Raw genomic sequence first — 12692 nt, 5'->3', positions numbered from 1 at the left:
AATAAACCATACATTCACAAGCAACACAGAAAAATGCAGTATAGATTGGAAATGTTACAGTACATTGTAGTACCACCAAGTACTGGTACTGCATGGTGTCCACTAAGATACCATCACCTCGGAATGAGATGTTTGGAGCGGGGGAGTCTGGTGCAGCGCACAGGTCGTAGACCTGGTGAGACGTGGGAGGAACCCGGCCGGGTGGCAACCCACAGAGCTCGGTCCCTCTACGTACCAGAGCTCTCTCCCTCCCCCGGTCCCGGCAGAGTAGTTCCGGAGCAGCGGATTGAGTGGCTCTGACCGCATGACCACCTTTGACCCTCCCTATAGGGCTGACCGTGGGTAGCTACTGGGACGTAAGTTGGGGCTTGGCCAGCCCCGGCTGGGTCACCTGGGCGAGGGTGTATGATGTTGCGAGACCCGAAACATCCTATGACCCCAGGGTACATCACTGAGGATACGTCCCAGTTATGCATCCATGCGATGTTTTTTCTTTCTTTATTAGTTAGCCTGGCCTAGCCAGTGACTCATAGGAATAGACTATGTGACAACCAGGAAAGACTGGTGACTACTGGAGAGTCAGTTGACAGCCGGAACAGGGACGGCACCCGGGTAGCAGTATGGGTTAGCTCCCCAGCCTGCGTCTTCCGTGAGGAAGAAGCCCAAAAACCCACGAGAGGCCTTTTAGGAGGGCCATTCAAGCCGCAAGTGGAGACTGCAGTACCACCAAGTACTGGTACTGCATGGTGTCCACTAAGATACCATCACCTCGGAATGAGATGTTTGGAGCGGGGGAGTCTGGTGCAGCGCACAGGTCGTAGACCTGGTGAGACGAGGGAGGAACCCGGCCGGGTGGCAACCCACAGAGCTCGGTCCCTCTACGTACCAGAGCTCTCTCCCTCCCCCGGTCCCGGCAGAGTAGTTCCGGAGCAGCGGATTGAGTGGCCCTGACCGCATGACCACCTTCGACCCTCCCTATAGGGCTGACCGTGGGTAGCTACTGGGACGTAAGTTGGGGCTTGGCCAGCCCCGGCTGGGTCACCTGGGCGAGGGTGTATGATGTTGCGAGACCCGAAACATCCTATGACCCCAGGGTACATCACTGAGGATACGTCCCAGTTATGCATCCATGCGATGTTTTTTCTTTCTTTATTAGCCACAGACATGAAATGTCCCAGTATTAGCTAGATGCGAGGGGAGTTCACAGTCACACCTCTGTGGGCAAGGAAAAACTTCTAAGACTGAGATGTATGAATGAAAATGTCAATTTCTATTCTACATTTCACCAGTAAAGTGCCATTGTTGAGTTACACCACCATCGTTTATTTACCGCTACATCCCTGCTCACACCCACTGTATGTATTATGGTGCTAGTGCGGATGCACCAATATGAGCATTTTGGCCAATACCGATAACCGATATTAACATTGCTATTATGGCCGATAACAGTGATCTGTAGCCTATACAAACAAGTTTCTATGATAATAAAATGTTGTACATTGTACACTGAAAAACACATAAACACTGAATTTGAAAAAGTAATGTCTTTCTTTATTTCCTAAACATTTGGACAAGCCCATAAATCATAGATTTACCACATTGTTTCCTCTCAATATGAAAAGGTTGGCCGATATCGATAACCAATATTAATATTGCTGTTATATTGCTCATTGGACTGATACCGATATAAATGTTAATCAGCCGATGCCGATATGATTGCCGATATATCGTGCATCCCTGTACAGACAATTCACGTGCAACTTTGTGCACTTTTTTACTGTTTGGAAAGTTTGCATTTAAACATTGAGCTCCGTTTGCATGTACTGTTCATTGGCTTTTTGGGACCTGCAGGACCCAGTTTTTGCCCTAGAGAGAGTTGAAGGATCAGTTTGGCGATTTTGGACGTTTATTTTGACAAACCACATTTGGGCTCATGAGGTGCTGTCGGACCAAACAGTTCTGGGGATTCCCTGAGAGGAACTGCCAACTGGGGAGCTCCCACAGGAACAGCATACTTTTCAAGGGCGTTTTTCTGTCTGCATTCACACTGCCAAAAGGAACGTTGAAGTGACGTAAGCCATAGCTTCACAGCAAAGGGGATTCATACTACTTTGGTTAACAATTAGCTAGCTAACATTAGCTTGCAAAAGAAAATAGCAAGTTAACCTTAGTGATGATACTAAGAAGTATGACTAATCAACGTACAATTACGTCTGGACCAATCGCACTCAACATTCCTCTTGTGCTGGGAGAGTACCAACACTGAAGTAGGAGCTTAAAAAAAGTCCCTCAATTCTAAGAACTACGATCGTTCGCAGTTCCTGCCGTATAGACGCAATAAAAAGGGGAGAGTTCCAGTTCCACTAACTGTTTAACGACTGTATGAAAAAGTTCCTTCAGTCGGAAAACGCCTATTGGGCTATATCTTCCGACAGGCGCTATCCCCTAATAGTGCTTGCGCACCAGTTTGTGCGTGCCTTAAGGCATGGGAAGATAGCAGTCCGCCTTGCGCGGTCCGCCAGGTGTTCTGCCGAGTTTTGCTCCCCCGCCCAGCAGCAAAAAAAGCATCCCCACCTCACGGGAGCTTACTTGTAATCATTTATACAGAAATGTAACTGTTTAAAAGTGATGATATTGTCTGGTAGACGTGACCTCCCTGATTTCTAAGTTAAAACAGCCCCGAAATATGTTGGCGATGCTATTCTCGGCCGGGATGCGAAAAGGTTCACGGCACGTGCCGCAAGGGCAAATTAGAGCCGTGCGAAAATCATCTGCGCCCCAAAATGCCTGCGCAAATGGGATTTGGGCGGTCTTAACTACCAGAATTATTCACAGGCGTGGCCAGGCAAGGCTGGGCATTACGTCAATCAAAACCAATCAGGTTCCCATCTCGGAATGGCTGTTCCAGTTTGTGCTATTTTGATTTCAACATTCACAAGCAACAAGGGTGTGTAGTTAGAAAAGCACGTTCCTATCAATTCTATATTATGTACTGTATTATTGTCCAATAATATCGCTGTCAAGTGTATAATTATACTGTACATGCACATGAGCCTGGCATTTTTACTCAGGATACTCATGTAAACATCATACTGTAGGCTGCTTACTTGAAGCCAGATCACCTTTTATCCTGACTACTGTATGAGAAAGTGAAGATATCCCACATGCACCAGTATTAAGCAGGACAGTGAGGCATGCATTCAGTCTGGTTACGCTCAGTTTCCATGGTAACATTTAGAATATTCAGTTTCCTCATGCATGCAGGGAGCGAGATTTGAGGGTGCATAGATACAGCTTATCCCGACACCTTGCAAAGGATATATGAGTTCTTACCCAGAAAAGCAAGCGAGCAAGTAAACAGATTATTGCGAAGCACATTTAATATTTCAAAGGCCGCTGTCACATGACCAGAGCACGCCTTGGAAAAGTGAAAAGACTCTTTACCTTTCTTTACTCTGTACTCACCCAGACAGGACGCCCAGCACCAGGTTGAGCATGAAGAAGGAACCGATGATGATGAGGGGGATGAAGTACAGCCAGTTCCACGTGTTCCCTGAGGCATCGTTGGCCTAAACGTACACACAGAATCACACACAGAGTGTTACTGCTGAATTACATTGGGAATTAAATCACATCCACAAACCTGGGATGGGGTCAGATCACCTTAAATTCACCCAATCCATTTTCCTAGATCAAAATTGAGTTATTGATGGTTACTTTATGCGTGTGTGGTGTTATTTTTTGTATTTTGTATTTTTCAAAAAACCTTTTGCTACTGTACAAACATAACCGTTTCCCCCCACATTGTAGTGTCAAATCTTTGATGCTCAGTATCTTAGAACTGGACCCACATTGAACCTTATGATTCAAAACTCACAAACGGACACTGCTGATATGATATGATGCATTAATAGAGTCTGTAAGAAGCTTGTTACACATTGGTGTGTACAGTAACTTTACAGTACAGTAACTTTAACTTTGAAAAAATCATGTCAAAATCAGTGAAGTCCTGAATTTGACTCAATTGTGAATGAATTGAGACTGTCCAGGTGAGACAACGAAACCTCGAGGGGGTGTACGACATCTCATTCCGAAAACAAATAAATGAAAAACTCATTGAGGAGGAGAAATCCAAGAAAAAAAAGCTGAGTTCAGTTGAAGACCAGTGATGCCATTCAGGCACAAATGCACTGGTCCACAACTTAAAGGTAATGCAAATCAACTCTCAATAACTGTCAAACTAAATTAATGCCTGTAAAACTCTTTACAGTTTTCGGACATACTACTGATTTTGTAATGATACAAAGCGGTTGAAAATCGGTGGAGTGTTCCTTCAAGGTGTGAAGATAAAAATGTCCACACCTCTGAGGATGCGTAATCATAGAAGTGTTAACGGGAGCTTTTTGATTTTCCATTCAGTTGTGAGATGGAGCGCAGGGCTTAAGAGAGAAACGCCACGCTTTACTGCTGTAATGGATACTGGCCTCACTCTGCTCGCTCCCTCCTTCAAAATCAATGGCTCCCTTTGGAAATACCAGACAATAAAATGGGTACGGGCTTCGGTGAGGGGAGGTGTGTGTGTGTGTGTGTGTGTGTGTGTGTGTGTGTGTGTGTGTGTGTGTGTGTGTGTGTGTGAGAGTGTGTGTGTGTGTGTGTGTGTGTATGTGTGTGTGTGTGTGTGTGTGTGTGTGTGTGTGTGTGTGTGTGTGTGTGTGTGTGTGTCGTGTCATGGGAGCAGTGTTGGCAGAAGCAGCAGCTCAAGTGACAGTCTGTGGCCTCTGTTCTCTATTGGATTTGTATAGTCAAGAGTGCCATCCAACCTCCCGCAGGGCTTCATGTGTTCATGTTTATGTTGGGGATTCACACTTGCATTATTGCTTTGTGGGAATATTGCCTGAAATTAGGCTCAACACGCACAAAAAGACACGCTTCAGATGTTTCGGGACTTGTGAGAAACGGCATCAAGCATGGTCTGATCTAGCAGTAGAGTGCAGTGGACTACAAAAACAGGTCACTCCTAATTAAATCAAGTGTAAAACTCCTGCCATACTCCCACTTAGGAAGCACAGAGGCATTAGTGCAGAGCGACTGCAGACACGCCTGAACCAAATAGCATGTTGCCAGAGCTACTACTGTCAGATGTTTGGCCCCCATTCTCCTATGAAATATCATACTGAAATAATAGAAACAGGCACAATGCACATTCACTAGTTCTATGGTAAAGAAAGAAAGAAAGAAAGAAAGAAAGAAAGAAAGAAAGAAAGAAAGAAAGAAAGAACAATTCCAACAAATCTTATGTAAACAACATCAACAGTTTTGAAAAGTAACATGACTGTATTGTCCCAAAACAGAATACTAAACATAATCTGAATTGTCTGTCCGATCGCAGCAGGCAGCGTTGTGTGAATTCCAAATCTCAAAGACTCCCAGACAGACTCAGCCTCGAAAGGCGTCATCATCCATCTGTGCTCCCCAAAGGGCTATTTTTAAACTTTGAACCGGTCTTTAATCAATAGTGCAATCAGACCAGTGGAGCTCAGCACAGGGTGACAGACAGAGATGGCCCAATCAGTGACCTAAGTCTGCAGGGTGACAGACAGAGCTGGCCCAATCAGTGACCTAAGTCTGCAGGGTGACAGACAGAGCTGGCCCAATCAGTGACCTAAGTCTGCAGGGTGACAGACAGAGATGGCCCAATCAGTGACCTAAGTCTGCAGGGTGACAGACAGAGCTGGCCCAATCAGTGACCTAAGTCTACAGGGTGACAGACAGAGATGGCCCAATCAGTGACCTAAGTCTGCAGGGTGACAGACAGAGATGGCCCAATCAGTGACCTAAGTCTGCAGGGTGACAGACAGAGCTGGCCCAATCAGTGACCTAAGTCTGCAGGGTGACAGACAGAGCTGGCCCAATCAGTGACCTAAGTCTACAGGGTGACAGACAGAGATGGCCCAATCAGTGACCTAAGTCTGCAGGGTGACAGACAGAGCTGGCCCAATCAGTGACCTAAGTCTGCAGGGTGACAGACAGAGATGGCCCAATCAGTGACCTAAGTCTGCAGGGTGACAGACAGAGCTGGCCCAATCAGTGACCTAAGTCTGCAGGGTGACAGACAGAGATGGCCCAATCAGTGACCTAAGTCTGCAGGGTGACAGACAGAGCTGGCCCAATCAGTGACCTAAGACTGCAAAAACTAGAGTACACCCACCAGGGAAGAGCAATGGGTTGTATCCTATTGACAAATGAATGTAATAATATGAACTGTGTTATATGTCGACACACCCAACAGCTCTTAAACCCAAGCACAGGTGCCGACAGATACAATAGGTGTTCATCCATCCAGAATAGCACAAGGGAGAGGCACGTAAGATACTGTGTACCGTGGTAAAAACTTCAAGTTGAATAAAAACGATGCCAAAGACAAAGCTGGAGAGGTTGAAACTCAAAGGCTTCCTCTGATAGGCGATGTTGTGCATGGCAGGAAATCGCTTGCTCACAAAGCTCGCTGAAACATATTTCCCTCCAAGATAAAATGTTGTATTCTCACGATTTGCAAATGGAAGTGGTCGGAACTGGGAAGTGGATAATTGTTTTCTATATATTGATAAGGAAGAGATGGGTAAGTGCAGGTGGAGGATGCGGGTGGAGGATGCGGGTGAAGGAGCGACGCTGAACTCGGTGTCAGTGAGTCCCTTAAAGAAGGCACTGTGTTAGAACGCATTTGTCATAATGTGAGTATGGGTGCATTAGGTGGTGTCAGGATGAGGCTGCCTCAGTCCTTGGCTGACACCGGAGAGAGCGCACAAGGCAATAGAAAAGCCATTAGTAGCCCCGTTCTGCCCCGAAAACGCTTAGCCCCGAGGACAGCCATCAATTCACCACCAGCAGCGCACCTATATAGCCTAACAGATATCAACTCTTATACTAACAGGATGACTGTCGCAGTATTGTGTTTTTAGACCAATATGGGGTTGTGAATGGCAGTACTAATGTTTTGGGTTTGAGGATGAAGATAGCTGATCTCTGATGGAAAGAAATATTCAATATATTTACATTACAAAACAAGTACATATTATTACAAGAATCTTGCAGGAGAATTGTATTCTTGTCGGGGTGGAAAAGCCACCCCGACAAGACAGCAATTAAACCATGGGACACTAAAACTCTCCATACTTGTGTGGAATTTGATCAAATAATTTAGTTAAAATGGATAGAATTCATTCTAGAGAAGACCTTCACGTAGACAACCAGTATAATATGGATTAATGATTTAGAGATCATTAAGATTCGTAACATTATTATTAAACAAACTACTGCATCATATCAATCATATCAGAAGTGGATGACCCTGGCTGGCTGATAAAAGGCCAATATCAACCCGTTATATTGACCAAAATACATAATCAGAAATAACACTATAGCTAACCTGTTAATTGTTATTGTTCCATAGTGAATGGAACCACTGTGACTCACTGTGTGAGTTGAGCTGAATAGACTAGAAAGAGGGGAGAGAGAGAGGGGGGGGGGGGAGAGAGAAAGAGAGAGAAGCAGAAGCAGTGTAGCTCTCCCCGGATGACAAGTGGTGCTGAATGGCTGCCTCTGTATCTGATTCCTGCTGTCCCGTAGCAGGCCTGTAAACATTGTGTTCCCCAGAGCCAGGACTACTATGCCTGATAGCATCTGAAACACTACCTGCTGTTTACAGGTGAGTAGATACTGTGTCACCAAGGGAAACTCACCCACACCCTAACTGGCGCTGACAAGCGCTGGGAAAGGGTAGCGATGGCACACACACACACACACACACAAAAAAGCCAAAATGCCAAATTCAGGAACTCGTCTTTGCTTGAAGCACTGTATAATTTATTTGTATCACAAAATGTGGCTATAATATACGTGTGCAGCTACAGTCACAGTTTATACTGCTCACCCAGCACACCATGTCCGCTGTGACGGGAGCTGCACTCCCTCACTCTCGCTCGCCCAGTCACTCACTCCACTAGCTTAGCGTTAGCCAATTAGCCTGCACACTGCAGCTAAAACACAACTGCTAACAAAACTTTCTTTAACTTGCAAGCTACAGTAAGCAGCTTTCCAACCATTATGTTTCAAACAGAGCCATGGTCGCCACACTGTTGTTTTTCAAAAATTGTGAATCACCACAAGCACAGATATTATTAAGCTGATTGGTCCAGTAGCATGTGAGATTAGTTGTGGACAGACGTTACGTTACGTTACGTTACGTTACGTTACGTCATTTGGCAGACGCTTTTATCCAAAGCGACTTACAATAACACACTTTTTGTCAGCAATAGAGCAATCAACTATGGAGCACAGTCTGTGACAACTACAAATCCTGAAGGAACAGTGGTACGAGTTTTAGTTTAGGATTTTTTTTTTTTTTTTTTTATTAGAAAGAGAGAGAAAGAAGTTAGATCAAGAAGGGCCCAGGTGGAGCCTGAAAAGGTGAGTCTTTAGTCTTTTCCGAAAGATCGGCAGTGATTCAGCAGTCCTGACCGAAGGTGGCAGCTCGTTCCACCATTGGGGTGCCAGGGAGGAGAAGAGTCGAGATCGGGATGAGCGACTTTTGAGCGCCCGTAGCGAAGGAGGAGCGAGGCGCCCTGCACTGGTGGAGGAGCGAAGGGAGCGGTGAGAGGTTTGGAACCTGACCATAGATTGCAGGTACAGGGGAGCTGACTGGTGTACTGCCCTGTAGGCCAGTACCAGTGTCTTGAATTTGATGCGAACTGAGATGGGAAGCCAGTGGAGGTCCCGGAAGAGGGGAGTGACATGAGAGAATTTGGGTTGGTTGAATATCAGACGGGCTGCAGCGTTCTGAATGAGCTGAAGCGGTCGGATGTCGGTGGCAGGTAGGCCAGCCAGGAGCACGTTGCAGTAGTCCAGGCGAGGGATGATAAGTGACTGGACCAGGAGTTGAGTCGCTTCTCTTGTGAGGAAGGGACGGATTTTGCGGATGTTGTAGAGGGAGAACCTACAGGAGCGTGCTGTCGCAGCTATGTTGGCTGAGCAAGACAGCTGGTTGTCGAGGATCACCCCAAGGTTCTTAGCTGTTTGGGAGGGCAGTACAGTGGTGTTGTCGATGGAGATGGAGAGATCTGCGAGAGGACAGTCTTTCCCTGGGAGGAAGAGTAGCTCTGTCTTACCAAGGTTGAGCTTGAGGTGGTGGGCAGACATCCAGTCGCCAATGTCCTTGAGACATGCAGAGATGCGAGCCTCGATTTGAGTGTCGGAGGGGGGGAAGGAAAGGAAAAGTTAGGTGTCATCAACATAGCAGTGATAAGAGAAGCCATGAGAAGAGATCACATAGGCAAGAGATCTGATATAGAGAAGGAAAAGTAAGGGGCCCAGGACTGAGCCCTGGGGGACACCAGTGGTAAGAGGGCAGGATCTGGAGACGGACCCTCTCCATAAGACCTGGTATGAGCGGTTCGAGAGATAGGAAGCAAACCAGGAGAGTGCAGAACCTGAAATGCCGAGGTCAGACAGAGTGGAAAGAAGGATTTGGTGATTGACTGTATCGAAGGCAGCAGACAGGTCAAGGAGGACAAGGACAGAGGAGAGGGATGAGGCCTTAGCAGTGTGAAGGGCCTCTGTGACAGCAAGAAGAACTGTCTCAGTGGAGTGAGAAGCCTTGAAACCGGACTGCAGAGGGTCCAAGAGGTCATTCTGGGAGAGATAGAGAGAAAGTTGTTCGGACGCTGCTCGTTCGAGGGTTTTGGAAAGGAATGAGAGAAGAGAGACAGGTCTGTAGTTGTGAATAGCAGTTGGGTCAAGGGAGGGTTTCTTAAGCAGAGGCTTGACTCTTGCAGTCTTTAGAGCAGGCAGACAGATGTACACTAGGGATGCACATTTTTATCAATTTCCTTAATCGATTAATTGGTCATATCAACGATAAATTAATCGATTAATCATATAAAAAACTGCTTTTGACATACAAAATAGAAAATACAAAATGTGGGTTTTTACACCTCTTTAGTCTTAATACTCCACAAGTACATCTACGAGCCAAACGTCCTGTATTAGCTGTCATTGTGCTTGTAAACGTGCTGTATTTCAATAATGTTTACAATGAATACTGTCGTCTTTTTGGGTGTAATGCTCCTACACTAGGCTTTTTGCCTGCCCCCTAAGCTTTCTTCTTCCTCTCTGTATACGTGATGAAAGTTAAAGTTAGCCCTTGTGATGTTAAAACATTTCAGCAAAAAAATTGACAATAGCACAAATCAATTAATCATTAACATCCCTAATGTACACACACACACTCACTCACGCACAGACACACACACACAGACACACACACAGACACACAGACACACAGACACACACACACACACACGACTGAACCCATGATGAGTGACTTTGGAAAGTTTGGATGTGGATGTTGCAAGAGAAAAAAAGCTTTCAACTAAGATGCGTTACTGCAGTGTTGAAAAGATGTGTTTTAGTCACTTTTCTGGATTCAACTGTTGGAGATTGTGTTGTTTATATTCTGGATGTGTATTGGAGAGCAGCGGTCTTGGCGACCTAGAGGTATGTAAAATTCTACAGTGAATGAAATGACCCCATTTTGAATACAACCGTCGTGATGGCAGAAACTAGGACAATAAGGGCCAGGTTGAAAAGCCTTGGTCCAACCATAAAAATCGGTTGTGATGGCAAAATAACAGCTATAGTAGTAGTGTGTGCCCAGCATCAGCCAAAACTCCCCCTGAGTTGGTTGCATTTTGGCCCAGTCTCAATAAACAAAGTGTCTCCAAGGGGATACAGTATATTCTCAGTTTTGACAGCTGTCTCTGTCTATTTACATCCCACAATGCTACAGAGCGAACCACGAGATGCAGAGGAAGCATCACGCGAACACAGTTTAGACATGTCCAAATCAACTCAATATGTATATCCATCAAGTGATTTTCAGCGACAATCAACAGCAGCCTCTTTAAGCTGGCTGTTTCATGTTTGTTTTTCTTCTGAAGCACCCTGCCAGACATGGTTTTAACATGTTTAACATGGTATTAAGTCAGTAAAATGTAAACGTAAAAGTGGATTGTCTGTTTTCTTGTCTCATCTTTTGACGTGAAATCCACATTACTTTGTGGATGACTCAGCACCAAGTTTTAGGGTTTCTTCTTTAGCTCACTCTGCCAATTTTATATTATGGATATGAAATTATTCTACAACTCCCCCCGAGGTGTACATGGAAGATTATGGGTACAAAATCGAACATAAAAAAAGACGATAGTGCTATATGACTAAGAGGGTTTTGGGATCTTCTAATGAGGAAATGATGGTGTGAGTTTTGCCCTCCATGCCCATCAGAGCGTCACTGCTGTGGCAGAGACGGACGAGCGTTCATCGAGGCCATGATGGATGAGCGTTCTGATGAAGAGGACGCAGCCAGGGTCCCGGCGTGCCGGCAGGAAATGAGACAGCCGTCACTCCTCCTTCTTTCCGACGATTCAATCTGAAAACCCGCCGAAGCGTCAGTCAGTCGGAGCGTATTACCAGTCTGTCAACCACCCGGGAGAGGAGAAGAGAAAGAGCTCACTAAGCATAGTCGAAGGCGTGATCTTAACCCCTCCAGCATCCCCCTCACCCCCCATATGGACTAATTCTGGATTAACGCTTCGACCTAATGGCGTTTGGTCTCTAAATTATTCACACGTGAATGATGACGTGGTCTAATCCCAACGGAGCTGAGGTGCTAAATCTTGGTGTGACGTCGGAGGTGAAGATGTTAATGGGTGGTATTAGAAAGTGGACCAGGATAGAGATAACGAGTAGGGCGGGTCATCACGTCAATAAGCATGAGAACCCCCATCAAATCAATGAAGAGAGAGCCAATGTCAATCACTTCAACTGAATTCGAGAGTAGAGTTTGAAATGAGAGGGGCATACCTATGTTTTCAAGTTCTGACATCATGGTTGTGATCAATTCCATTTCAGTTTTCTTGATTCAAAATCAAAATCACAATTAACATAATAGGCGCCAAAGCATTCATTCACAAACTCTTTTCTATGGTTTGGACATCAGAACCGTTTATATAAAAAAAAAATCATAATTAAATTAATTAAATGTATGCTCTATTCAAGTCATATCCCAGATAACTTAGACTTAGACTTAGACTTATTTTTATTTGTCCCGGAAGGGAAATTCATTTTCACTGTCCTGTACATTACAAGGGGAAAATTCTTACGCCAGTGTGCAGAGAGGACATAACAAAAACAGCAACATACATGACATCAACAGAGACAACACAGTTAGTGGTGTGTTTTAAGTAATACCAAGTATCAATGTGAAAATAAGAACATAGGAGGAATATGTTGCAAATGAACATACAATTGATGGTATTTGATGAGCATTTATTTATTTATTAATAAGTACTCGATTTTAGGATTTAAATTTTAAGGGAAATCTGTGGCTGTTTGACTCAGATGCTGACTGTGTTCCTGGAGGTGCTGTGAGGCAGCTGTCCACTAATTGATATGGACATCTGCGGTGGTTTCAGGCTAGCTGACGTAAAAAGTTACAAATGTTGGCAAAGTTACACATCAATGCATAATTCTATAATCTACAGCAACTGATTTATGATGTTTTGATAGCAGGGAAACTGTAGCCTAACAGTTGGCTATGTGTGCTATCTGTGATAATGCCTTGGCCAAGAGTGTCGTCA

The 12692-nt window shown here is 45.1% G+C and overlaps 1 protein-coding gene across 1 annotated transcript in view; it reads right to left on the bottom strand.

Annotated features, from left to right (window-relative positions):
- Positions 1 to 12692, bottom strand: part of cacna1ba (calcium channel, voltage-dependent, N type, alpha 1B subunit, a) — a gene marked incomplete at both ends in the record, with an annotated part of 174332 nt that overhangs the window by 98817 nt on the left and 62823 nt on the right. Inside the window, one exon of the mRNA XM_083644732.1 lies at positions 3466 to 3569. Coding sequence (XP_083500858.1) covers positions 3466 to 3569 — 104 coding nt within the window. The remainder of the gene's footprint in view (positions 1 to 3465; positions 3570 to 12692) is intronic.

Source organism: Poromitra crassiceps (assembly GCF_964638095.1).
Source record: "Poromitra crassiceps genome assembly, chromosome: 10".
NCBI classification, from domain to species: domain Eukaryota; kingdom Metazoa; phylum Chordata; class Actinopteri; order Beryciformes; family Melamphaidae; genus Poromitra; species Poromitra crassiceps.
Note: the sequence above shows the minus strand (reverse complement) of the source record. Positions and strands in the feature narration are given on the sequence as shown.